Source organism: Microtus ochrogaster, unplaced genomic scaffold (genome assembly GCF_000317375.1).
Source record: "Microtus ochrogaster isolate Prairie Vole_2 unplaced genomic scaffold, MicOch1.0 UNK103, whole genome shotgun sequence".
Classification (NCBI taxonomy): Eukaryota; Metazoa; Chordata; class Mammalia; order Rodentia; family Cricetidae; genus Microtus; species Microtus ochrogaster.
Window position 1 is genome coordinate 517067 of NW_004949201.1, and position 27611 is coordinate 544677.

Genomic DNA, 27611 nt, shown 5'->3' on the forward strand with positions numbered 1-27611 from the left:
CCCAGCCATCCCCGTCAGGCCACAGGACAGCCTAGGGGTCGCCCAGCCATCCCCGTCAGGCCACAGGACAGCCATCTACGCAGCACGTCTCCTCTCCCAGCCTAGCTTCTCTGGGGAACTTGATCAGCAAAGCCACCCTCACTGCTGAGAAGACGGTAGGCTAATAGTTGATAGTTCTTTCCCTAGACCAGTCAGCACCACCTGATCAGCCCACAGAGCCACATCTGACTTCCCTAGGTCGGGCTGAGGTGGCCGCAGTCCTTTGGAAGCCCCTGTGTGTCTCGAGTCCACTGTGCCACAGTGCACAGATACGGTGCCATCTGAACACCCATACTGCGTTCTGCACTGTAAAAGCCTTGGGTGGGCGGCTTGTCTCATGATAGGTCACCTAGAAGTCATCCTTTTACATTTTGGTGGTCATGTGGTCAGTTCCTTGCCGGAGCTGTCACTGTGCTGTAATGAATAGTCTTGAATGTTTCCTTGTGTGCTATGGCCGCAGTGTGCCTGTCCTAACACCTCGTGGTGGAGATCACACTTGGCCCCGATGCTGGGAAATTGGTTTCCTAGAGGGTTGTGCTATGTGCTTCCCGGCAGTGCACGGTGATTCTCTTGTTCTGCTGGGACAGTTGTGGCTCTGGCTGGAATGATAGCTCTCCATTACTCCAGGCAGTGGAGACCACCTGAGCAGTCAGCCTGTGGGACTTGTGTACCCGATGCCCTTCCAGTCTCATGTTCAGGATAGAGGGCAGGTTTCAGGGGCTTTGGCCGTTACTCTCTAGGGCATGTATGACATTGGCCACAGTTTTGGCCCCTCTCCCCTTAGGCATACCTCCCAGGCTAGACATTTGGGAAATGGCCTGGACTTGGGAGGAGGATGAACCTAGTTACTCTGCCTGTATGGTTATTGGTCCCAAGAGCCTGGCAGATTTGTCCCCTGATAGTGACAGCCAGATCAGAGGGGTCTGAGTGGGGGGTTCAGGCAGTGCTTCGGCTGGCTGGGGATTGGCTTAGCTGGTAGAGTGCTTGCCTAGCATGGTGAGTCCCTGGGTTCCATTCTAGTGTCACATAAAATCAGACTTGACAGTGCGTGCCTGTAACCTCAGAGGACCAGAAGCATGAGATAGCCCAGGATGTTATCAGAGGGATGGATTATGGGAGAGGTGGGAGGAGAGTCCTGTGTAAATTCTTCCCCTATTAACTCTCATGATCTTTGCAACAGTCTAGAAAGTGGATCCTGCAGCTTTAGACCTGAGAAAACAGACCCAGAGAGATAGGAGGCACATCTAAGGTACCTAGCAGGCAAGTGTCAGGATAGAGGGGCAGGATTCGAACCCTGGTTCAGGGCTCCAGAATCACTGGTCATCCTCCAGTGATCTGAGAGTAGCTTTGATGGTATAGTGGCCATTTCTATCCCCATGGGCTTCACCCGGCTCCCTGGGGACCCGTTGGATGTGAGGAGTGGTACACGTTGAGTTCGTGTCCCCTCTGGCACCCCCACGACTCCGCCCTTCCTTTTGTATTACCGTGCACCCTTTCTTGGCCTGTGGCTTATAATGTAGACTTCCTGGCCAGACGCCGGTCAGGGGTGTCCCCAGCAGCTGTTTCTTGCATCTCCCTCTCAGACTGGTGGCCACAGATGCTGCCAGTAGGAAGCTGTCCCTTTCCAAGTCACGGCCAGGGAAATGAACTGCCCCCCTCACTCATCTGGGGCCGAAGTTTATTGTCTGCTGGACGCCTGGGCCCACAGGAAGATTTGGGGGTGTGCTAAGGAAGGCCAGAAGGGGAACTCCCCCAGATCCCAGGGGAGCACACAGTGACAGATATGACAGAAGCCACAGCTCATTGCAGCCTGTCTCCTGGGACTGCTGGTGTCCCGCTCTTGCCAGCAATCCAGGGGGCAGTGGGGACTTCCTTAACTATTATTCAATACTGGCATATCTCTTGGCCAGTCCCTCTCGCTGGGATCCTCTGGGGAAGAGATAGCCTCTTCCTGGTGAAATGGGGTGATTTCAGTTCCGACTCCTTTGCAAAGTGCTCCTTGGCTCCGAGCCTGCTGAGTCCTCCATTAAGTTCTAACTCGATGGCTTTTCCAGATGTCTCTCCTGGTGCTCTGTCCCCAGCCTTACCTGAAGACAGCTGCAGTGCTCAGCCCCCTCCCACCCCATATCCTCCTCCACCACCCCCAGCACATGTGCCACGAGAACCCTGAAGCCATCTGTCACTGATCTCATTTCTCTTCCTGCATTTTCCTTTTACGAAGGCTCATTGTTACCTAGTCGCTACGCCATCGTTGGAACCCACATGCAGAGATGCGGTGGCTAGGATGCGCAGCGCATCGTTCCCGGGTCAGTCTTTCTCCTGCTCCTGCAAGCATGGCCTTTGCTCTCACTTAGATGGGGCAGACCACCATGTTTGTGTCGTTCAATCCTCCTGCCTCAGCCCCAAGTGAGTGCCGTCACACCTGGCTTGCATTTTGCACTTTGCCTCCAAAGCTCTTGATCACAGCAGAGCACATCCTTGAGTGTCCCATGACTCGCATGCTCCTGCCCCTTCTGTGCTGCTGACAGGGCTGGAAACTGAACATGGCTGTGCTAATATGGGCTCCTAGAACAGAGTGTGAGGTCAGAGCTGTGCACCTGGAGCTCTGCCAGCATCTCAAGACACTCTTGCTGCTTCTAGCTGGATCTTGTCTGGCACTTTGTGGATCCCTGGGTTGTGTCCGAGGGCCTCACTGTTCTAAGTCCTTTAAGTGAGTGTGTTGTTGAGAGGCCCCTCAGTGTCCTTTTCTGGGTGCTGCTGTACCTGACCGCTTCCCTTTTCCTAAAAGAGGCTTGGGGCACAGTCCTCTAGCAAGCTGGTAATAGATCTGGGACTTGCCTCCTAGCCCCCTGCTCTCAAGGCAGCTTTGTCCCTTACTCACTGATGTGTGACCCAAGACAAGCCATGGCTTCTGTCTGCCTTGGAGCCCACCAGCATCTGTGAAATGGGGATAATGGTGATGCCTCCTGGCTGGGTGTGGTGGCATGTACCTGTGATCCCAGCATTCAGGAGGGAAGCAGGGGGACTGAGTTCAGGACCAGCATGGGTTTCATAGACTTTATCTTCAAAGACATAATGGTGATGCTGCTTCCTCAAAGGGTTGTTTTGGGGACAGCAGTGCATGTTCCACAGTCAGAACGCAGTAGCAAAAGCTATTGGCTGAATACTCATCGTTTCTCTGCTTGTTTAATCTGTCTTCATGTTTCCTGTGTTTGTTTGTCCAAACAAACAAAGAAAAGGTCTCACACTGTAGCCAATGTTGACCTGGAACTCACTGTGAAGCTCAGGCTGACCTTGAACTAGTGGTTTTCTTGTCCTGTCATCCCTACTGCTGGGTTTACTGGTGTGAGCCACCAGGCCCCATTCTGAGTATGGCCTGAACTTACGGTCCTTGAACTTGCTGGCTCCTACCGTCAATGGAAGTGTCGCATATGTCCATTTGCAGGGCAGGAAAATAAGAGCCTGGAAGGCTGACTAGGCAGGGCAGCTGGCCACACTAAACAGGGCTGGGGTTTGGACTCTGGAGAGCTGCTGCTAACTGACTAGCACTTTGGCCACTTCCAAGGTAGTGTTTTCATTCCTGGCTGCTGGGGAGCTCCAAAGGGACATAGACAGGTGGGGGCCTCTTAGGAGAGGATGCCCCACCCCTCCCTGCCCTGGGAACTCTGATAAAGCCCCATTGTGCAGTTTTCCAGATTCCCGGTTCGGTTTCACCACTCCCACAGGATAAAGTGGCCAGGACCAAGGCTTGCCCTCTTGTCTATCCCCACTATTAGCAGTCAGATTGGCCAGGGGAAGAAATAGGACACTGAAGACTTCTCCACACTCACCCCGAGCTGGCGACTCCACCTTAAGGCATTAAGGCAGCTTTGTTCCTCTCTTGAGGGACCCCTCCCACCCTGCTGCCCACAGATCTCCACAGGGGCCCACTTAGAGGTTATTCAACTGAAATGCTGTGTCCACATTCAGCATTTATGATCGTACTGCATGTGTATATGTGTGCATGTGAATTTGTGTTGCTAGGGATTAAAGCTAGGGTCTGTGTACATGGGAGGTGAGAATTCACCTCTGAGCCACATTCCAGCACACTGATGGATTCTAGGTAAGAACTCCATCCCATAGCCATGCCCTCTAGCCCAACTCTGCTGCTTTTTATGTTCATGTTCTGTGCAGAAACCAGCGTGGGACCTCAGTTGTCTGCCTCTGTTGAGCTCTGTCCCCTGCATTGAGAAAGGGTCTCTCACAGGATAAAAACTTAACTTTTCTGCCGGAAGGCTCCCAGAGCCTCCTGTCTCCACCCATGGGGCTATAGGTATATGCAACCAGGACTTGGGTTCTCATGCTTACCAAACACGACTGTTTTCCATTGAGCTAGTTCTAAAAGCCCCAGTTCTGTTGCCTTTTATTTATTTATTTTTTTTAAGATTTATTTATTTATTATGTATACATCATTCTGCCTCAATGTATGCCCACACACCAGAGGGCGCCAGATGTCAGATGGTTGTGAGCCACCATGTGGTAGCTGGGAATTGAACTCAGTACCTCTGGAAGAGCAGCCAGTGCTCTTAACCGCTGAGCCATTTCTCCAGCCCTTCTGTTGCCTTTTAAAGGCTTGTTACTAATTGTCAAAATTAGAACAGTGCATAGAATACAGTTATCTGAACCAGGCATCGTGAGATGGCTCTACATGCTTGGCCCTATCTCAGGGGAGATAGACAGAAGACACAGCATCCTGGAGCCCACTCATTTCCCCTGGGATCATGCCCTCCATGGGCTCTACCCCATCCTTGCTAGCCATGGTGTGTTTGTTCTTCCTGACCGATTTACCGCTCGTGAATCAGCACCATCTTAGCTGCTATTAGGCTGACATGGAATCTCCCAGTGGCTCGTCTTTGTACCCCACTTCTTCCCCTCAGCTCTGTGAGATAGATCTGCTTGACTGTCCATCAATACTCCCTTCCTCCCATTGACACACCCCATCTGTTTCTGAGCCGAGGAAGTTCATATAAGGATACCCGTCCTCTTTAAGTCTTTAATAAGGGAAACTAGTCGATGGTGCATGCCACGGCCCTGTGCCCTGTGCCCTGTGCAGGGCTCCTGTACTGTAACCCAGGCCTTCCCGGGGAATCCTGGGGATACCACACCCATCTGACCCACTTTCCAGATGAGAATATGAACCTGGCACCTGTGGGGATCTTTGGTGCAGCCACAGCCTGGTGCCAAAACGCTCCTGGTGTCTCCTCCCATTTGATTGGCATCTCCCTGGCAGTCATCAGGCAGGGCAGCTTCTCAATGGTCTTTAAAACCCAAAGGCCTAGTCAAGTCACCTGCTCACTCTGCCATCAGACTGTTTGCCGTTTTAATTCTCATTTCTGAGTTAGTGTGCACAGGTGTGCTGCGGTGTGCTTGTGGGGGTCAGAGGACATCATTGTGACACTAACTTTCTTCCATCTTTATGTGGGTTCTGGGGATTGGACTTAGGTTGGTACCCATTGAACCATCTCGCCTGCCCACCCCCCAGCCTCCCAATCCATGAATGTGGTATGTGTAATAGATTAATTAAAAGTGCTGTGGATCCCCAAGTGCTGGCAGGCAGCAAACGGGGTCCTGAGAGCAGTCAGTCCCAGGTACATAAGACCATGAGGAGAGACAGACAGATGGGCATGCCACAAAACACACAGCAGGTCTCTGAAGGCAGCTGGTTCCAGGCAGGGAGCCACATTGCGGGTGAGAGACAGAGACACAGATAGGTACGCCATGCAGAGTGAGGTTGGATATTTATTTAGTAGACTATGGAGGGGAAAGTGAGAAGGGGAGAAAAGCAGAGAGAGGGGGAAGGAGAAGGGAAGACAGAAGCTGCCTCTTCGAGAGGGAGACCGAAAAAGGAAGGGACTCAGGCTATAAGTAGGAAGGATGATCTGCCTGTCTCAGCAGTCAGGGGAGGGAGTGGGCGTGGCTTGTCTCTTAAAGGGACAGAACATCATTACAGTGTCTATGTCTTCTCTCAGTCCTCAGAACAATGTCATGCTTTCCCCCAGGGGTCTTGTCTGCCTCCTGTGGGCTTATTCCAGCCACTTTATGATGGAGCAGAGGTCTCTCCCCTTCACTCTCATAAGACACCTGGCTCCCCAGGTTTCACTTTGCAGGGCGAAGACCTTCCCCATTCCCTGCTTGTTTCTGTGGCACCATCGTGGTCCCTGCAGAGGATGGGGAGGGTGCCCAGAGAGGCTGTAATTTTCCTGAACGGTTTCAGGGGCTAATTAAAGGTTTTCCTTGACTAATCAGCTTACTGTTTAATTATCAGGGAACAGACTGAGGAATGTGGAAGACTCTGCTGGGGTCTCCCCAGAGTGTGGTGGAAGGGAATCGGGAGGCCCCTGGTAGGCTTAGTAGCATTTGGGGATACCCCGTATCTCCTTGCGTCAGCAGGGCTGCCATCCCAGTGTCCCCTTCTCCAGCTAGTATCTGCTTCGTGTTCTCACTTTACTTATTCTGGGGTTCCTGCCTTCAAGTCAGGGTGCCTAGGAAGGCTTTGCAGGTGCTGGCTGCCCAGCTGGGCATCAACCCTGCAGCTCCCGGCTGGTTCCAGCTGCCCAGTGTACACACGGATAAGGGCCCAGAGGGGCTGCTGGGGCTGGGCCCTGTAGATGGGGGTCCTGAGGGCACAAGGGCTTCTGGAGCTGAGAAGAGGGCTGGTAGTGGGAGGTGGGGCAGCAGGGTCACTGGATGATGGCCTAGGCTTTCTCAGGAAAGGATGCTGGCTGGACCCCAGGGCTGAAAGTGTCTGGAGGGGGAGGGACCCAGAGAGAGCTGCACCAGGAGGGATTTCATTCCTTGCATTCCTCAACAGGCAGGCCCCAGAGCTCTGATGGCCCTGGGTTGGGGGAGGGTAGCTTGGAGAAAGGCCTCTAGGTACTGGTCCTGCCTTCCCCTTACCCCCACTGTCAACCTCACTCTGCCTCCCGTGAGGTCTCAGGCCTTGGCTAGTTCTATTTCATCAGCAGAAAGACTCACCAGGTCTATGCTCTTGGACACACACTCTGGTGGCCTGGAGCAGGGAGAATGGCACTTATCTTACCTTTCAGGACGTTGGGGCATTCCTGTCCTTTGTAAGCATCCGACCAGGTGATTAGGTCACAGCGCACTGCACTCTGGGAAGCAGGACTGTTACCCGCATTCACAGATGGCAGTAAAGGGCTGCAGGAGGTTTCTGTACCTGGTGGTGTGGCAGCCACCTCTCCCTGGGCCATGCAGGGGACTGGGCAGTACTCTGCACACACACACACACTCACATACATGCACATGCATATTTCTGTGACCTACCCTTATCTTGCCCATGTCTTCTTTTCCCATACCTGGCAGAGGTCTCTGGGAGGCTGGGGTGGGGGATATGGCTTCCATAGGCCCAGAACATTCTTCCCATCACTGGGCCTGCCTCCCACCCTGTCCTCACTCCTAGGACAGAGAGTTGCAGTGTCCTGGGGTTCTTGTGTCACCTGAAGCCTCCATCCGCTCTGTGGATCCATGTCTGGTCACCACCGCCAGTTGCAGTTCTGGCTGCTAGGACTTGGACTGTCTGCTGACCCAGCTTTAGTGCCAGCAAGAGCTTGTGTTAAAGATGTGAATATCACATGGAAGAGCTTATGTTATTTTACTTCCCACGAGCTGTGGCTGCACCACCTGTGCCTCCCCAGGCTCCTCTAGAAGGGCTTCCTCTTTGGGGTAAGGTCTCAATTCCCAATCCTCACATCTGGAGCTGGGGGGTGATCCAGGGTGGCTGGGGGTTGAGTGAGTCAGCGGTGTGCAGCCTGGAAGCACAGGTGCTGTGTTGTTAGAGTCCTGATCACTGCTGTTGCCAGTGTAGTTGGGGAGGGCGGTGCTCCCACAGAGTCACCGTAACTCAGGCATCCCCTTCATCAACAGGGACATCTTTGTGTTCCGTCCACACAGACGTTAGAACTGCTTCCTACCCACCCCAGGTGCCTGTTACCACCACAGCAGCTGCCATCTGTAGCCCCATCCCAAGTGATCCTTCTCCAACAAAGTCATATCAGAAACTCCCAGGTTTGTCTGTTACAGGAATTTCGTCATAGCCTCACACTTTGCAGTTACCCGAAGGTCATTTCACGTTCTGTCCAGTTTGAGCCAGACTAGGTCCAAGGCCTCTTGAGCAGCCTTCTATCCCTGCACTTGACTTGTGTGTGGGGAGGAGGAAGCTCTGTGTCTGTCTATGTGTCTGTGTGTGCGTGCACACAAGTGCACAGTTTTGAAGCTGTTGCTGTGGGCAAACATCTGCGTTTAATGATTTAATGACTTAATGTTTGCATGACTATCAAGTTAACTTTGAGGGTAAAAATTTATAAAGAAAAAAAGACGATGCCTGTGCTTCCAGCACCTTCAATAAGGAGTCCTGGAGGCTGGGTGGCAGGGAGATTGTCCTAAACAGACAAGCATCCTGGAGTGACAGGACGAAAGACTGCTGGAGGTGCAGTGAGTGGCCCAGGCCTGCCACAGGCACGTTGTGTGACTTGGGGTTGGTGCTTCCTGGTCCTCCTCTGAAATGGAGCCTTGGCAGCCCCCTCCGCCATGCCTGTGCCATTGCATGGTGCCCACCATAATACCTTGTCACTGGCCTCACTGCTGTCCCATATCTCCGGCATGGAGCACAGATGAGCCACCAGGGACTGCTGCTGCCCTCAGAATAGTCTAGTTGATAAACTCTGAAACAGTAACTTCTGTCCTGGAACTAGCTATAGTGTGCCTCTGCCTAGACAAGGAAATCTCAGACCAGGTTGTTCCCAGTGTCACAGGAGTAGAACTTGAGAGTGGGTGCCTCAGTGTATGGAGAGGCCTGGGTTCACCGCCTGGGTCTGAGGGTTCCAGGGTGTCTCTTGGCTTTTGTCACCTGCTGCAAGAAGATGTGAGGGGTCTGCTGTGTTTATGGCAGGGGCAGGGGGTGGGCAGCAAAATGGGACAGAGGCAGAAGGACTGGCCAGCACACACACTCAGAAGCTCACAAAGCTCAACTTATTCTACAGTGCAAAGTCTAACTCTGTACAAAGCGTGAAAGTCTCTGGGTTCACCCCAGCACCTAGGTACCAAGCAAACGTCCCATGTGCCACCCAGAACAGAGGGTAAGGGCTGGCAGCCGGAAGTGAACTCTCAGTGGCTCTCACTCATGCTTTTCAGCCCCTTCCTTCCCTTTTACTGCCCAAAGGAGAACAAAGAATCATCTGCTGCTCTGGGTCCCCTGCCCAACTAAAACAAAGTGACACCCCTGCATTCCCTGCAGCACCCAGATCCTTCTCTAGGTGTAAACTGCGTATGGATAGCATGCGATTGACAGCTCTTGGCCACAGCTTGCTTTGTCTGGTATTTTGCTTTTGAGGGCTCACCAGCCAGTGAAGGAAGGAAGCATCAGCAGGCGTGTTCTCCAACAGGGTCCCCCACCTCCTGATACCCCCCCCACTTCCCTCCCTGCTCAGCAGGAGAGAACTTGGGAGATCCCTGGTCACCAAATGGGGGTTAGCTTTAGTCCTATGCTCTATAAAAGGACTCTGATATCTCCTGGGGGGTGTGACATAACTGAGCAGGATGTCTCTCTTTTCTGACCCTGACCCACCCTGTTAAGCTGGTTTACAAAGCCAATGGGGGGCCACTGTAGTGATTCCTAGCAAGAGTCCAGATCAGCTAGGGTTTACTCCCAGTTCTGCACCGAGTTAGTAGTCTGGAGGCATGTGCAAACCCTACCACACCTCAGGGAACCACTGTGGAAACCATGTGAGGGTTAGTCCATCACAGTGATGCTGTCAGAAGAACTGCACCTCCTAGTGTCCCCAGTGGCAGTGGTGTGGTTGTGCTCAAACACCCAACAGAAGCACCTGAAGGAAAGGCAGTCTCTCTGGGCTCAGATTTGAGGGTACAGTTTATCACGACAGGGAAGGCAGCAGACTTTCTGTCTGCCAGCAGGAAGCAGAAAGGGACGAATGCTGGTGTGCTGCTCTCTTTCTGCTAAAAAAAAAAAGAGTGAGTGAGTGAGTGAGTGAGTGAGTGAGTGAGTGAGTGAGTGAGAGAGACACACCCACCACAGAGACCAAAAGAAGTTGTCAGATTCTCTGGAGCTGAAGTCATAGGTATTGTGAGCCACCTAATATAGATGATGCGAACTGAACCCAGGTCCTCTGGAAGAGCAAGCAAGCTCTCTTAACCACTGAGCCGACTTTCCAGCCCCTCGCTGTCTACATTTAGGGGGTCTTCCCTGTTCAGCTGACTTTCTGTTTGTACCCTCATAGACACACCGAGAGGTGTTTCTGTGGTGAGTCTAAACCTAGAAGTTGGCAGCCATCAACAGTATGGTCCTTGTCGTCCTTCATTCCTTCCCTGTGTGCCAGGTCACTTGCTAAGTCAAGGACCAGCACTCAGAGAACGCTTAGTCTAGGGAGGCCAGCAGGGTGTCAGAAGCCTTTCCTTGAAACCAGAGGTGGCTTCCTGGAGGGGGAGACCTGTAGACCAAGGCCAGAAGTAGGAACATGAACTAGTGTGTGGAAGAAGAAACCCGGGAAAGAACAGCACATTCAACGCTAAGAGATCTGAGCATGTGACATACACCTGCCAGCCTGGACTGCCTAGTGAGGCTTTGTCTAAAACAAAAGGAGGGATGAGATGGAAGCAGGTCTGTCATTTTAAATAAATGATAAATATTCTGAAGTAGCAGGTCTGTCATTTTAAATAAATGATAAATATTCTGAAGTAAACTTACATTTTTAGGGACCTGTAGGTTCCCAGTGCAGTTGTAAGGCATTCTAGATCTGCCACATCCTTCCCCCATCTTCCCTCGGGGGTAGCATCCCCAACCATGATGTGACTTCTGTCTGGTTAAGACTAAGCATTCCATCACAGTCGCTCCTCCCCACCCAAGGCCTGCTACAGCCACACCCCTTCACCCCTATTCTGGACGGGTATCCACTCCCCAGTTTTAGAATTCTTTCATTTTAGGCTTGTATAAGCAGAATCATTCTACAGAGAACCTTCTGGAATTGTCTTCATTCATGCAGCCTAGTTCTCAGGAGATGCTCCCAGATGGTCGTGTGTGCCGGGTGGCAGTCAGGATACCCCAGCGTGTTTCACCATCCGCCCCTGGAGGACATCTGCTTGTATCTAGTTTTTTGGCTATTACAAGGAGAGCCTCTGTAAATGTTCCCATAGTGTTATTTTGTGTGGAGCATAAATTTTCATTTTCTGGGACAAATACCCCAACGTGTAATTGCTTGGTGGTATGGCTGTTACAGGTTTTAAGGAGGATGCCAGGCTGTTTTTCAGAGTGGCTGCACCATTTTCTGCTGCCATCAGCAGGGCAGCGCAAGCAGAACACGCCTTCTCTGCACCTCGCCAGCATTTGCTGTTGTCCCGTCTTTTACTAACACTTGTAGTAAGTGTGTAGCACGGTCTCACAGTCGCCTTAATTTGCAGCTCCCTAATGGCTAATGCTGTTGAGCATTTGGAGGCCTATTTGCCATCTGCGGATGTGCCGTGGTGGCGTGTCCCGTGGTGGCGTGTCCCGTGGTGGCGTGTCCCGTAGTGGCGTGTCCCGTGATGGCGTGTCCTGTGGCTTCTGCTGACTTTCTTACTGAACTGTTTCCTTTTCTACCACTCAGTTCTTAGCACTAGGCCTTGTCAGATGTGTGACTTGTAAATGTCTCTCAGTCTGTTGCTTGCCTTCTTTCCCCTTCAGTACTGAGAATTGAACCTAGGGCCTCTTGTGTTTGCTAGGCAAGCCCTCTACCACAGGCCCACACTTCCAGCCTGTAGCTTGTCTTTTTATCCCCTTCTCATGAACTTTATTAGAGGAAAAGTCTTCTTTAAACAAAATAAAGTTTTGTTTGTAAATATTTTGTTTATTTATATGTATGGGTGTTTGCCTATAATATGTATGCATGTATGTATATACACGTGGGCCTGACTGATACCTGGGAAGCCCAATAGAGGGCATTGGACTGGAGTTCCAGACGGTTGGGAGCCCCCATATAGGTGCTGGGGACTGAACTTGGGGTCTTCTGGTAGAAAGGCCAGTGCTCTTTTTTTTTTTTTTTTTTTTTTTTTTTTTTTTTTTTTTTTTTTTTTTTTTTTTTTTTAGTTTTTCGAGACAGGGTTTCTCTGTAGCTTTGGAGCCTGTCCTGGCACTAGCTCTTGTAGACCAGGCTGGTCTCGAACTCAGACTCACAGAGATCCGCCTGCCTCTGCCTCCCGAGTGCTGGGATTAAAGGCGTGCGCCACCGAAAAATTCTTAAATTTTGGTGAGGTCCCTACATTCATTTCTCCTTTTATGGTTTGTGCCTTTGATGTGGCATGTGAGAGCCCTGAGCTAGGTCCTGGGGGCTTCCTTCCAGTTTCTTCATGTGTGCGGTGCTGGAGATGGACCTAGGTCCCTGCACTTGCTCTGCAGACATTCTGTCACCCACTTCTGCACCCTGGGCCCCTTACTGTTTACCAGGCCTAAGTTGTCCAAGCTGGCTATAAACTTGTTCTTTTGTCCAGGAAGGCCTTGAATTTATTTATTTATTTTTCTTTTTTCTTTTTTTATATTTTATTTATTTATTATGTATACAATATTCTGTCTGTGTGTCTGCCTGCAGGCCAGAAGAGGGCACCAGACCTCATTACAGATGGTTGTGAGCCACCATGTGGTTGCCGGGAATTTGAACTCAGGACCTTTGGAAGAGCAGGCAATGCTCTTAACCACTGAGCCATCTCTCCAGCCCCAAGGCCTTGAATTTAAAATCCTCCTACCTCCACCTGTTTTGTTTTCTGGAAATCTTAGAGTTTTACATTTAAGGGCATGATTGCTTATATATTGTGTGCAGTGTAGTTTCTGTCAAGGTTCCTAAGTGTGTATGGGAAGGTGTTTTAGCACCTTCTGTGAATGCTACTGATCTTCTTTTACTGACCTTTCCAGTTACCACGGTCTGTTACCACTGCATACTTACCAGGATAGCCTCTATTAAACAAGAAGAATAGCTAGGCATGCTGGCTTGAGCCTGCAGTCCCAAGTCTCAGAAGACAGAGGCAGGCGGTCTTTGCAAAGCTAGCCTGGGCTGGGTGGTGAGAGGGATAAAGCAGGCATTGGGCAGGCAGAAGAATCGGAAGTTCATTCATCCTCAGCAGCTGCCCTGAGAAGGAGCTTGCTGTCCTCTTGTAGAGCTAAACACAAAACACACTCCATATGACTGATCCTGTCCACTCCCGGTGCACATTCAACAAGTGAAGGCAGGGGCCACGCATGGCTGCACACGCCTTTAATCTCAGCACTCAGGAGGAAGACGCAGGTGGATCTCTGTGAGTTTGAGGCCAGCCTGGTCAGCATAGTGAGTTCCAGGGCAGACAGGGTTGTGTACCCTGTCACAAAACAAAACAAACAAACAAAAGCAAAACAAAAAACAAAAACTGAAAGCAGGGACTGGAGAGATATTTGCACAGCCAGTTCCTTGCAGTGTTCTTCACAGCATCCAGAAAGTAGAAACAACCTCGCATCCCTCCGTGAATGGGAAGAAAATTATCATTCAGCCATAGAAAGGGATGAAGCCTCTATCAGCACTACTGTGAGGCTGGACCTTGAAAACATTACCCTAGTGAGGAAAGCCATAAGGAAGAGCGATTGCGTGATTTCTCCTGTCCCCAGGCCTGGGATAATTAGCACAGAGAGGCAGATGCTGGGAGAGTTGTGGGGGAAGGGCTGAAAAAGCTGGGGTCGAGAGAGTGCCGATGCTTGTGCAGCTCTCAGTGTATTTAAAGATGCTGGGCTGCATGCACACTTCCCAGTGTTAAAATGATACGTAATGTGTGTCTTTCACCACAGTGGGAAAAACGGCACTTTTATCTTGTTAGTTTTCTGAGGCAGACTCACTCACATGTGCCTCTGGCTAACCTAGAACTCAAGCCCCTTGCCTTTGCCTCTTGGTGCTGGGTTTAAAGCATGCTGCACCACACCAGGCAGATGATCACGTAATCTTTAAAGCCCAGTGCATTGAGGCTGGAGAGGTGACTCAGAGGTTAAGAGCATTGGCTGCTGTTGCAGAGGACCCACATACAAATGTCTATAACTGTAGTTCCAGGAGATCCAACGCCCTTTTCTGACTTCTCTGGGCACTGCACACACACGTGTGCACAGACATACAAGCAGGCAAACACTCATACATAAATAAAAAATAATCCCTAAAGAATAAAACTAGTGAAGTCATGTTGGTGGGAGTGTTTCTGGGTTCTCCGTGCTCCAGCACTGATCCGCAGGTCACGGCTCACTGTCTGCTCTCTGTTGTGCAGCAGACTTCAATATCAGGTGCTGAGCCGTTTCCCCCTTGGGTCTGGTTCAGACAGTTTGGAACTTCTCCAAGATAGTAGAAGTTCATCCTTGCCACCTCCCTTAACTTTGTTCCCAGTGTCCCCCCTTATCACAGTGTCACTGTGTGTGTGCATGCTCATGTATGTGCATACGTGTGGAGGTCAGAGGTTGATTTCCTCAGTTACCTCCACATTGTTGAGGCTGGATCTCACCATTTGCATGGAATGACTAGCCACTGAGCTCCAGGTATCAGCCTGTCCCCACCTCCCCAGAACTGGGGCTACAGACACATGCGCCATGCCCAGCTTTTCACGTGGGTGCCCGGAGCCAACCCGGGTCTTTGTGCTCTCATAGCAGGCAGTCACCAACTGAGCCATCTCCCTCCATAGCCCTCATTCTTCTGGCTGCCTTCCTCAGCTACCTGGCTTGTGCTCCATCCTGGCTACTTTTCTCCACACCCACTCTGATCTTCTAGATCCCACCGTCTCCAAGCAGAATTACAGCCTCAAACTCATGCCTAACCCTGGCAGCCTGCCGCAGCTCCCCATGACCTGCCTCCACCACTTCATCTTCCCCTCATACCCTGTCCTTGCTGCCCTCCGCCCAGCCTGTCAGCTGAATTCCAGATCTCGTGGTGGGACTTCTGGTCAGAAGCCCCACAGGGTGTCTGGTGGACACTGATGACCTCTTGCAGAGGGACCAAGTACAGGGAAGGAGGTTGCATGTGGCTGTAGCAGGCGACTGGGTAAGGGTGGGAGGAAATGAGGGGGGTCGTGGGCATGGCCTGGGGGCTCCTAGTGGGGAGATGGCTGTAGCTGTGAGGCCCTAGTTGGTTTTCAGCAGAAAGAGACATGGTCAGATTAGCGTTACAAAGGTCTCCCTGACCCAGCAGAAAACCAGGCAAAGATATTGAATAGACACTTAGCAGAAGAGGACATTCTACCAGCTTCTGTGAGCATGAAAGAATGCTCGGTAGACAGAAGAAGAAAATGCAGACACAACCCAGGCTGAGCTGAGTGGTGAGCTGGGCAGACCTCTCCTGTCCTGCAGAGCAGAGGTGGACAGCTCTGATGCTGCACGTGACCGGTGGTGGCCCTGGACTTGCTGAGGGTGCTGGGAGCAGTCCTGGTGCAGGGCCACTGGCATCGCACACAGATGCTGGAAACACTTGCAAGGTGCCTGCTGTATCCTCTTAGCATCCCTGCACTGCTGATGAGAGTAAAACACAAGCTGCCAGGCTGGCCCCGTGGGGCTGCCCAAGCCACCACAGCCAGAGTGAGGGCCGGCATTCTGCAAAACGAGGCACTTTGAGATTCATAAGATACACATCTAAACACGCATACGTAGTCTTTTCCTTTGAAACCATGACTGGATGTTGGGCTGTATGCTGAAATACCTCACACACTAATATTACAGCAGAACAGTTACTGTCTCTTGCCCCCTCCCAGGGAAGAGACAGGTGGTGCCATCATTCTGCACTCTCAGAAGCTCTTGGTCCTTCTCCTATGCTGGGAATATAACACAGGGCCTTGTGCATGCTGGACAAGCGTGCTACCACTGAGCCCTGCACGCCCCAGCCCCTCCCTGGTAGAGTCTAAGCAGGGCTCTACTGTCAGACTGCCCTCCTTTTACACTTTGGTAGGGGTGAAATAAGGTCTTGCTTGCTGTGTATCCCTGGCTAGCTTGGTATTTACTATATCTTAGGGTGACCTCATATGACAATCCCACTGCTCAGCCTACTGAGTGAACCACCACATCTGGCTATTTTTTTGTTTTTGTTTTTTGATACTGAGATAGGGTCTCATCTAGTGCCCCTGATGATCTTGAGTTCACTGTAGTCCAGGCAGCCTTGAACTTGTGATTTTCCTGACTCTTGGGACCATCATCCTTACCCCTTCCTCTTTGGGTTTGCCACCTTTGACAAAGTCTGACAGCCACCTCCTTTCCACGGGTTTTGTGCTTTATCAAAATAGTGTCCTACGCTTTTTTATTGAGATCCACCCCCATGTAGTCAGACTGTTAGCTCCCCATGCTGTCCTTCCAGGGACCCAGGAGATCACACCGAAGGGTGTTTGTCTTGTTTCCTATGTCTGGTGACTGCTCTAAACCTTTCCACGGGCCCATGGACTGCTCTAAACCTTTCCACGGGCCCATGGACTGCTCTAAACCTTTCCACGTTGCTTGTGTTGTACTCAGGAGAACACTTGCCAGGTCCCTGGTGTGTTTCCACCTAACTGGTGCTGCCAAAGTCCTCCCTCCCAAGTGCCAGCTGTGTGGCAGGGCTTGTTTTGGAGTAGGTAAAGGTTCTGTGTATATAGCGTGCTGCATTTTGTGGGGTTCTTTTAAGGGCTCAAGTGTACTCATGGAACACATGTGTCTCTCCAAAGGAAAAAACCAAGGTGCCTGGGGAGAGTGTATCCTGCCTCTGTTTACCCTTTGGTACCTTTTGGCATTGGTACCATGTGACTGTGTCCTCAAGACGGGAGAGATGAAAAGGAAAGGGACAGGGGGCTGGAGAGATGGCTCAGTAGTTAAGAGCTTTGCTTGCTCTTCCAAAGGTCCTGAGTTCAATTCCCAGCAACCACATGGTAGCTCACAGCCATCTGTAATGAGGCCTGGTGCCCTCATTGGGCCTGCACTGTATACATAATAAATAAATAAATCTTTTTTTTAAAAAAAAAAAAAAGAAAGGAAAGGAAAGAGACAGACAAGCTCCTGTGTGACAAACCATGATTAGTGAGTCATGCTCGCGGCGCTCCTCTTAGACCTGTCTCCTGGAGCTGGCCAGAGCTGGCCAGGCCGCACCACCTCCCCCACCAGAGCCCAAACCTGCCGGTCTGGTTGGTGGGGGGAGGCCCTACCTAATCTTCTCTGGGTGGTTGCTTCCTAGATGCCCTGCCCCCATGGGGAGGCGGTGACCAGAGACCTGGGGCTTTAGGCTCTTCCAGGCCTTGTTCTGCAGTGGGGAAGGAGTGGGATTGGAAGGCACAGGCAGCTCTTGCCGCTTGCTGGTGGTCCTCATGGCCCTTCATAGGGGCTCCACAGACCGTGCCCTGTGTTCATTGCTCCAGAGCCTGCCTTCTAGGTGCCCCCCCCACCTTGGGACAGGGCATTTTGGGCCAGATTGCCTGCCACCAAATATGCACGGAGCTTGGTAAATTTGGGGGCTGTAGACAGTAGTAGACAGAGGTCAGACGCTGTGGCCAGCCCAGAGGCATGTGTGGTCCAGCCGAGGCTGATAGGAAATGCTTGCTGAGCCAAGTACAGGAGGCCGGCTCTGGTTGTGCCCAGAATGACAGATCCTTACACTGAAAACGATTGCACAGGAGACCTCTGCTCAGGGCCAGCAGCCAGGGGGCCTTCTCAGAAGGGGGTCAGGAGCAGAGGTAAGGGAGGAGGCCCCTCCCAGAGTGGCTGTTGTTCAGAATGGAGGCACCAAGCAACACTACCTCATTCAGAGCAGCTGGTTAAGGGTACAAGCATCAGGGGGAATGACCTGCCTCTGAATCCTGGCACTCAGCTTCCCTGTGTTCCTGTGCTGCCTTAGGCCAGTCACATAACCTCTGTGGACTTTCCGGTTGCTCTGCTGTAAAGGAGGCCTGCTAAAGCAGCTGGCCTGTGCTGGGCAGTGCTGAAGCCAGAGGACTTGGGCATGAGCACAGCTCCTTCAGGTGAGCTGCTCTCCCCAGCAGGGTTCAGGGGTTGTATTGGTCCCAGTCTCCGCACCACCATTCTCCCTCCCATCACCCATCTCTCCACGTTCAGCTCCCCTGCTTGTACCACTTGCTACAATCCCACCAGGGAAGGGAAGGGGATGGTGTTGCACGGAGAGAGCTCTTTCAGGTTTTTAAGTGGATTTAGTCCATCACTTTGGCGCCAAACTGTTGCAAAGAGAGAGCCACTTATTTGTTCTGTTTGCCCAGCTAGCTTACACTCAAAATAATCACACAGAAATTGTATTAATTAAAACACTGCTTGGCCCATTAGCTCTAGTTTCTTATTGTCTAATTCTTACATCTTAATTTAACCCATTTCTATTAATCTGTGGATCGCCATGTGCCAATGGCTTACTGGCAAGATTCTAAATTGCGTCCGTCTCAGGCTGGAGGATCCATGGCTTCTCCCTGACTCTACTCTTCTTCCCAACATTTAGTTCTGTCTTCTCCGCCTACCTAAGTTCTGCCCTATCAGGCCCAAAGCAGTTTCTTTATTCATTAATCAATGAAAGCAACACATGAACAGATGAACCTCCTCCACCAGGATGGGGCCCACCAGGCTCTCTAGCTACTCCCCACCTCAGAGGGCCCACATGCAGCCCTCAGCTCAGCCCTAGGTCTCCAGAGGCCTATCCTGCACCCAGCTCCTCCCCCATTGTCTCCAGAGCAAGGTCCAGTAGCCACTCCGTTTGCAGCCTGGGTAAGCCCCGCCCGCTTTCCTGGGCCTTGTTATCCAACCTGTGTGTGGAGGGGAAGTTGGTAGGATGAGTGTGCCTGTTGTAGTGGAGGCAAGTCCTGCGAGACCAGGCTGTGGCTGGGGTCCTTGCCAACCTTTCCCTCTGTCCCTCAGCTATGGGCCACCCTCCCAGGCCTACTGGCTCCAGCCCCACCTCCCGCCTCCCTGCTTCCCGCCCTCTGTGGGTGGGAGCCAGAGCTCCAGTTGAGCTGTTACCAGAGCTAGGCTGTGTCCCCACCACTGTTAGAGACCTTTGGGTGCAGAGCCAGCTGGCCAGTCTCAGGGTACCTTCAAGCCCGTCTCTCTCTTGTTTGCACTGGGAGGTCTGGCCACCAGTTGCCCTTGGAGCAGTGGCCCAGGAAGCAGGAGAGAATGGTAGAGGTAAGCAGGCTTCCTACGGCCCTTAGGAGAGGGCGGGGCTGGCCACTGGAGCCAGTGTGTGTGGGATGGCCACACCTTTCTTGAGTCCAGGGGTGGGGTGACTGTTGTTCGCATGTGTGGGATGGCAGGCTCCTGGGAACTTGGTGTCTGAGCACAGGCCCCTGAACCTCTGCAAACATCTTCCTGGTGACCCTTGAGTGGACTGGTGTCAGACATTAGGAGCTCATTGCTTGCTGTGTATGGCCCTGCACTTGTGTGGGTCTCAGGGTCTAACCTTGTAGCCTGGGTTGTGGTCCTCAGTACATCCTTCAGCAGGTTTAGCAGTTGCTAGACCCAGGGATTGTGTATATATTGTGTGTAGGCAACCATGTGCCTACAGAGACGCTGGGGCTCTTGTGTATCATAGCTCTTGTGGTATCTTTAGGGATCCCCTGCCTCTTTGGGGTGAAGAAGCTTTTCATTTTTCAGAGCGGCCCACAGTGGGCTGCACAAGGGTCCCAGGCCCTTCCACTTGCTGAGCACTTTCTCTGAGCCTGGGCCTGTAAGCTACTTCCCTGCATCCTCTTTGGTGCCTCCTAAGCTTCCTCCTCCAGGCTGTGCTGGTACCCGTGTTTGGGGAGCAGGAACTCAGTTCTGAACTCACCTTAGCACGCTCCAGAGTGAGCACCGACCCAGCCGCTGGCTCCACTGCTCGTGTGCCACGACAGCTGCCACTTGTGCTCAGGATGCTATGAGGTGGAGGGTGGATGACTATGGGCTCCAGCTAATCAGGGGTTTTTAGGGTGACTCCATGTATCTGGATGGCCAGCATGTCTGTCTGTCTGTGGGCTTGTTTGGTTTACTGTTACAGGGCCTGTGATGTAGCAAGTGTGTGTTGTATTAATAGCTATCACTGGCTACATGGTAGCGGAGGGTCTTTGTGGTGGCCTGGTGTGTGAGGTGGCATGTCCGAAGAGGGACAGACTAGGAGCCTTCTTTCTGCCTCTCTTCATGCAGGGCTTCAGGGGAAGAATAGAGGAAGCCTGATCGGATGTCTCCAGCCCTCAGAGCTCACGTATGCTCTTAGGTTTTCTGTGGCAGCTTTCCCATCTTGGGCACTATGGGGACGAGCACAGGACAGCTGTGCCTGGCCAGATTAGAGCAGTGGCTGGCCGGGCAGCTTCTCGTTCAGCCTTACTCTGCAGTTCACCCTCACTGCCCCGTGGTGCACACAGCTGGCTGTAATGGCCCTACTCCTGGCTTCGTAAGGTTCCCAGTCAAGTGGATGAGACAAACCAGTCCTCAGACTGTGGCAGCTCTGGGGAAAGTGACACTACCACGTATATGCTAGGAGGGGGACTGTGACCGGTGTCCTTGTTGTGTTCTCATTTAGCCATTATCTCATGCCGCAGCAGCAGCCTGTGGGAGGACCACGGCCATCCCTAGTCTACATACCGTGCTTGTGTCTAACTGTCCTAACAGGTCGGGACTGTAAAGCAGAGGGTGCACTGAGGCAGGGAGGGCTCTTTTGGAGCTGGTGGTTCATTCCTTCTGGGAGTATGGGAGTATAGGAGGAGCATTTGCTTCCCAGGAAAGGTTGGAGTAGAGCAAGGGGTGCAGGGGATAACTGGAAAACATGAATATCCCACAGCTTGAAGAAGTTAAGAGATTAAAAAAAAAAAAAGAACAAAGCTGAAATAAGCATTTCCAAATATAGTACAGTTTTGCTGCACATCTTTAATCCCAGCACGGGAGACAGAGGCAGGTGGATCTGTGAGCTCAAGGCCAGCCTGGTCTACAGAGCAAGTTCCAGGACAGCCAGGAGCCCTGTCTCAAACAAAACAAAAAACCAAATATGTATTACAGTTTTTACTGTGTGTCTTGGCTGGGTGGAGCTGCCTGTCGTACTGCTCCATCTGTCTGTCTTCTCCATGGGTACCTAGTCACCCCTTCACATTTGGGGTCCAATAAGGTACTCCAACACTGACTCAGAATAGCCCCTACCTGAGGTTTCTGGCACCCAGGCGGCTTGTGTGGTGACTTCCCAGGGCCACAGGTCCTCACGGTAGTGATGGTCATGTCAGCACTAGAGCAGAATGAAGTACACTTGTGACAGGGATGGGTTCAGGCATCTTTTCTGTGGTCAGCTGTCTCACCAAAGGTCCTGGGAGGGGTGGCCAGGAGGCCCATTCCACATGGGACCAGGACAGCCTTGGTAGGAGGTGCATTCTAACCCCTGCAGTGCCAGCGCAGGAGCAGAAAGGCAAAGTCTGGAGCCAGGGAGGTAGAGGCAGCACGGTGGTCAAGCCCAGGCTGTGATGCTTCCCAGGTTGGTTCAAATCCTGGCAGCCTCTCACTGGCTGAGTACCTGGACAGGGGATTTCTTCCTGGAGTCTCAGTTTCCTTCCAGACAACTGGGATGATGACCCTTCTGTCATAGGACTGTGCAGATGGCATGGGGCTGGGCACCACAGACAGGGTCTGCCTGTGCCAGAAGGAGGGGCCACAGGCCTGGGAGGCGTCCTGCTCTAATGTCTACCCTGACTTTGCCCCTGGCTAAATGAGGACCTCTGCCTCATTTTCCTTATTTAAGGCATGTGCTCATGGCCTCTTGTGGATCAGGAGCAAAGGTTGAGGGATGCTGGGAAAAGTGGTTCAAAGAGAGGTAGCACATAGTAGGTGCACATTCCTGCTGCCTGCTGTCATCGTCATGGTGATTGGCACTGAGCACTCCTAGCTTCAGTCCTAGAGGCTCTGGGCCATGCCCTAGTGCCTTGCTTGTTTTGTGTTCTTCGTGACTCCTTGTAAAAGCTGCCGGAAGCAGCTACTGTCATCAGCATCTTAACAAGAGGAAAGAAACTGAGGCTGAGTGCGGAGTTCTTTCCCTGGGGTCACACATTGAGCTTCCTAGCATAAGCTGTGGGCTGGGTCTTCTCAGATAGAAAAATTAGGTCATGCTGTGCTAGCTCAACAGGTTTTGAGGCCTGGGCTGCAGAACTCTGAAGTTCCTAACCCACAAGGTCAGGAGCTGCCTAGGAGAGCCTGGGTGTGGCCTACACCAGGTCATTATAAACATGGCCAGTTCCTCTGTTTGTCCTTCCCTCCATATGCTGCCCAAAGGAAGGGGTGGCCCAGGCAAATATCCGGAGGTGTGCCCTTCCGCCTTCTGCAGAGTCACAAGTGGCTGCAGTGTGCAAGGGGGCTTGTAGGCTATGGGTGGGGTCTGTGTGTGGGAGCACGGGAAGGCACTGCCTCATCTCCCCCACTTTTCCATCCTGAGAGCCTCCCTGGGTTTGGTGAGAGATCACAGTCTGGGAGCTGCCTTGGGCTGCCTGGGTGTGGGAGGGGGAGCAGAGAATAGAGCCAAGAGTTCAAGATGGGGAGCAAGCTAGACACCAGGTCATAACTCCTGCCTCCACACCATGCCAGGCAGCATGAGGCGTGCCTCTGTTGGGGTTGTAGAGACGGAGGCCAGGGAAAGGGGTCTGGGTAGCCTGGTGCAGAGGTCAAGGTGATGGGAATGAGCCAGGCAGGAAAGGCTGGGAGGAGGGGTGCATGGTGCTGTGCGGACAGAGAAGATTGGAAGCCAGAGGTGCCCATTCAGCTCCAGCTGTCTCAACCCTCAGCCAGAACCTCTGGACCAGCTGGGAAAGCCCTGTTCAGACCTAGGGCTGGCCACCTGCCTGCCTCTTGGGATCAGTTGAGACAGGCTGGCTGCTGAGTGCCCCCCCCCCAACCTGCCTTGGCTGTGCTGCCAAACCGGTTTCCCTGGCTTCCTGCCCATTAATGTCCTTGTGGGCTGAGCTGGTGGCTCCCCAAGAAAGAGAACTGTGCCAGGAGGTGGGGCTCCCTGAACACTTCCCCAGCAGACTCACTAGGGCTGGGGCTGAGGCTTGGTGCTGGCCCTGTCCTCCACCCTGTTAGGTACTGGGAAGCCAGGTTTGGGCCTCCACTCATGGGCGACTCCTATAGGAAGCCTCCCGTTGCCCATCCCTCCAAGGCTGGTAGCACTTTGTCAGCCAGTCCCTACCCGTGTGCACTGCCACTATCTAGGGATGGGTCTGTCTGCCCACGTGGACACCTGAGTGGGCCATAGGTTGTCATCATGTCCCACACTCGCCAGCCAGGGCATGGGGGGTTAGGGAATGAATCAATGACGTCTTCTTTCCTTTCTTGTAGATGATTAACTCAAAGCCCCAGGAGGAGATGTCACCCACGCAAGGGTGTTTCTAGTCCAGCCAGCTTCAGACCAGGTCTGTGTGACTGCAGGGCTCCTTCTGTGGGCCAGTCTTCCTGGCATGAGGGGTGAGAGTGAGAGGCAGAGGAAGGGGCGGCTTCTTGTGCCTCGCCTGCCTGGCTTCCTCTGTGGGGTGCCGCCATCATCCTCTCCTTCATCTGGGCAGGAGCCTAGGGCCTCCTGCTTACTGCGCAGAGCTCCACTGCTGAGCTGCAGCCCAGACCTTTCATATTTTATTCTGAGTCCATCTCACCAATTGTCCAGAGTCACCTGAATTCACTCTCCACCCCAGGAGAGCTTCGGGCTTGCCACCTCCTGCCTCCTGCGTACCTGAGTCTTTGGATGGATGTCAGCCTGTGGCCCTGGCCGTGCCCATCCTTGGAACTCATTGTTGTTGGTGTTATTTGTTTTTAATTTACTTTTAAAAAATTATTAGTTTTTAAATGTTATGTGGGTGTTTTGCCTGCATATAATCTGTGCATCACATGTGTTCCTGGTGTCCAGATCAGAAGAAGGCATCAGATTCCGCTGGAACTGGAGTTACAGACAGTTGTGAGCCACTGTGTGGGTGCTGGGTATTGAAACCAGGTCCTCGAGAAGAGCAGCAGTCAGTGCTCTTACCTGCTGAGCCTTCTCTCCAGCTTCCCATCCCTTTTTTTGAGACAGGATCTCTCTATGTAGTCCTAGCCTAGAACTCACATGTAGACCTGGCCTTGAACTCACAGAGATCCACCTGCCTTTCCCTCCAAGTACTAGGATCAAAGATGTGTGCCACTATGCCTGGCTCAAGGCTTTTATTTGTGGCTGGTACTATCTAAGTGCCCAATTGAAGACCCAGGCCCTAAATATAGGGTAATGTCACATTGTGGAGGGGCATCCCATGTATCTGTAGCCACTGGTTGTGGTGACCAGACTGGAGGGGGGGACTGCTCGCTGTACACACTGGCATACTCACAGTGTGCCAGGCCCAGGGCTAGACCAGGAGAACTGTGTGATGGGCTAGTTTAGGCACTGTTAGCATTCCCTGTGTGTGGAGGACATCTGAAGGTGATGTGATGGCCGCTAGGCTGTGTGGTTGGGGGCTTGGTAATAACTGAAGGAGGAAAGGGAGGGAGCTCGGGGGATAATAGGGAAGGGTGTCCCAGCCCTGAAGTATGAGAGCTTATGGGAGATGTGGTCTCTGGCCACGAGAAGGATGCTAGCTGTAGCTGTGAGTAGGGGACAGCTGAGCCTGACCCCTACTCAACCTGTGGGTCGCGACACCTCTGGGCTTGATTGACCCTTTCACGGGGGTTACCTAGGACCATCCGAAAACACACATTACAGTTCATAACAGTAGCAAAATTACAGTTATGAAGTAGCAACAAAAATAATTTTATGGTTGGGATCACTACAACATGAGGAACTGTAATTTATTTATTAGTTATTTTTGTTTTTCAAGACAGGGTTTCTCTGCGTCTCTTTGGCTACCCTGGAGCTCACTCTGTAGATCAGGCTGGCCTCGAATTCACAGAGATCCACCTGCCTCTTCCTCCCTAGTACCGAGGTTAAAGGCGTGCGCCACCACAGCCCAGCTGAGGAACTATATTAAAGGGTCTCAGCGAGGCTGGGCAGTGGTGGCGCACGCCTTTAATCCCAGCACTTGGGAGGCAGAGGCAGGCGGATCTCTGTGAGTTCGAGACCAGCCTGGTCTACAAGAGCTAGTTCCAGGACAGGCTCCAAAGCCACAGAGAAACCCTGTCTCGAAAAACCAAAAATAAAAAGAAAAATAAAAAATAAAGGGTCTCAGCGCTAGGAAGGTTGAGAACCACTGCTCTGGTTGCTCGTGAGGAACCCACAAAAGTAGAGGGCCCAGAAAGAGACTACTGCCCCCTGCTGGTTTGTGGGAGAGAGCTGCTGAAAGAGGCAGAGTGACAGACCACCTGCCTCTGGTCCCACCTCCCTTGGGTTCCCTCCTGCAGGTGCCTGTGAGAGCCCAAGCCACCCACGTTCGCACATTTGCTGTGCTAGGGTCCTGGAACCATGTTTGGAAAGAAGAAGAAGCGGGTGGAGATCTCGGCCCCATCCAACTTTGAACATCGTGTACACACGGGCTTTGACCAGCATGAGCAGAAGTTCACAGGGCTGCCCCGCCAGTGGCAGAGTCTGATTGAGGAGTCAGCACGCCGACCCAAGCCCCTCATTGACCCCGCCTGCATCACCTCCATCCAGCCTGGTGCCCCCAAGGTAGCCATCACCATTCCTACCACACAGCCATGCTGCCATAGCGACCCAGCCCTTCAGTCTTGGCCTCCTTGCAGAACCACCTCTGTAACTTAGTGCCAGCCTTCCACCCACCAGCCCCATCCAGGAAGTCCATGCTGGCCCCAGCACCACACACTCAACCGTGGTCTCCCCAGTGCTTCCTGACGGAGGAGACAGCCCCCTCCCAGACAGCTGCATCCCGAGGGCTGAAAGGGAGCAGCTGAGGCAAGTGTGAGCAGGAGAGAAGCTGTGGCCCCAGTGAGGCACCAAGTCATTCAGTCTTGTGGGGTTTTCCCTGTCATCCTGAGCAAAATGGCAGAGCTGGAACGGGACCTGAGGTCTGGATCCAAGATCTCTCCCTACCCTTACTCTACCTTCGTGTGCAGTGAGAAATTATGGTCTCTTTGCCTGGCACAGGCTGTAGCCACGCAGGCCTAGTGATAAGAATGCCCCTGCTGGGCCTGCTGAAGCCAACTTTGGAGCTGGATTCAGTCCATGGGTGGCGGGGCCCCAGGGAGCACCGCCAAGCTTGTCCCCAGTGGGTGGAGTTGGGTGTGCCTGTGGTCAGCAGGCTGGGTGCCTGGCACTGCAGCTGACTCCTCCTCTCCCAGCCACCAACCCAGGCCTGGCAGGAAAGAGGCAGAATCAACAGAGTGGCCACGGCCACGGTGCTTGGGCCCAGGCGGGCACCTTTCTTGTTGTTTCTGTGGCCCTCGCAGGGTCACGTGAGAGCCTTACCTTCTCTCCATTGCTTAGAAAGCCCCTCTTGTGATCTGACTCTATGTGGACTTCTCATGTATGCCTGGGCCAGCTGGGAGCCAGCAACTGCCTCTGGAGTAGCCCTGCATTTCCGGGCCCACCCCAGGCCCTCCATGGCTCACAGGTTATATCCATGCTAGATGTCCCCAAAATTTCACCCCTGCTCCTTGCACCCTCCACCCCTCCACCCCCACTTCCAGCCTGCAAGGGGACAACACTGGCCCTGATTGACATGCGGGCACCTTAGCTGGTACTGCCTACACGTCAAAGGTTCTTGGCCACTGACCCCAAGTCTAATTCCAAAGCCTGGCAGGTGTCCACTGAATGAAAAAAGAAATAAAAAGGAGGGCATGACTGCTGCCAGGTGTGGTGAGGGAGAATGTTCGTTGTAGATTTGAGGGAGAGCATAGCCAGAGTGGACATGGCTGGGCCATGTGAGGAGAGCGGGAGGGGAGAGCCAGGAGACCAAGAGGCCAGGAGGGTGAAAGGTAAAAAAGGTAAAAGGGCCGGCTCAGCCAAAATGGCTGGATTATCTAGGGAAGGGCACCTGGGGAAGGGCTGCCCAGCCCCTGGGCTGGAGAAGTTTAGGGTAGGGGGCAGCAAATGCCAGCCAGAAGGACCCTGTAACAGGTAGGCACTGAGGGATGCTGGGAGAACCTGGTAGCCAGGTCAGCTTCAGGGTGTTAAATAGGCACCTCAGCTATTTGTCTGGGGTCTGAGGCCTAGTATCCACTTTTCTTCCCTGCACAAGGCCAGGCTTCCAGGCAGGCAGGCAGGCAGCCAGGGCCCCAGACAGGCTGGAACCACAGGTTGTTCCTGGGAGCTCAGCATACCCTCCATCTATTAGAGGCCGTCCAGGTCCTGTCTCTCCCTGCCACCTGGGGGCAGTGGTGGGACAGCTCCCCAACCTGTGTGTGTGTGTGTGTGTGTGTCTGTGTCTGTGTCTGTGTCTGTGTCTGTGTGTCTATGTGGTGTGTGTCTGTGTCTGTGTGGTGTGTGTCTCTGTCTGTGTCTGTGTGTCTGTCTGTGTGTCTGTGTCTATGTGGTGTGTGTCTGTGTGTCTGTCTGTGTGTCTGTGTGTCTGTGTGTCTGTGTCTATGTGGTGTGTGTCTGTGTCTGTGTGGTGTGTGTCTGTGTCTGTGTGGTGTGTGTCTGTGTCTGTGTGGTGTGTGTCTGTCTGTGTGT

General features: G+C 52.7%; 1 protein-coding gene across 3 annotated transcripts in view; it reads left to right on the plus strand.

Annotated features, from left to right (window-relative positions):
• The window catches only part of Pak4 (p21 (RAC1) activated kinase 4), a 38572-nt gene that overhangs the window by 2752 nt on the left and 8209 nt on the right, over nt 1–27611 (plus strand). Inside the window, exons 1-3 of one of the 3 annotated variants that reach the window (XM_026778073.1) lie at nt 18875–19207; nt 23366–23439; nt 25385–25649. In XM_026778073.1, the coding sequence (XP_026633874.1) occupies nt 25446–25649 (204 nt within the window). In that variant the 5' untranslated portion in view covers nt 18875–19207; nt 23366–23439; nt 25385–25445. Of the gene's footprint in view, nt 1–18874; nt 19208–23365; nt 23440–25384; nt 25650–27611 lie in introns of those variants that run through there. The other 2 variants (XM_005371276.2, XM_026778074.1) reach the window with 2 other exon arrangements.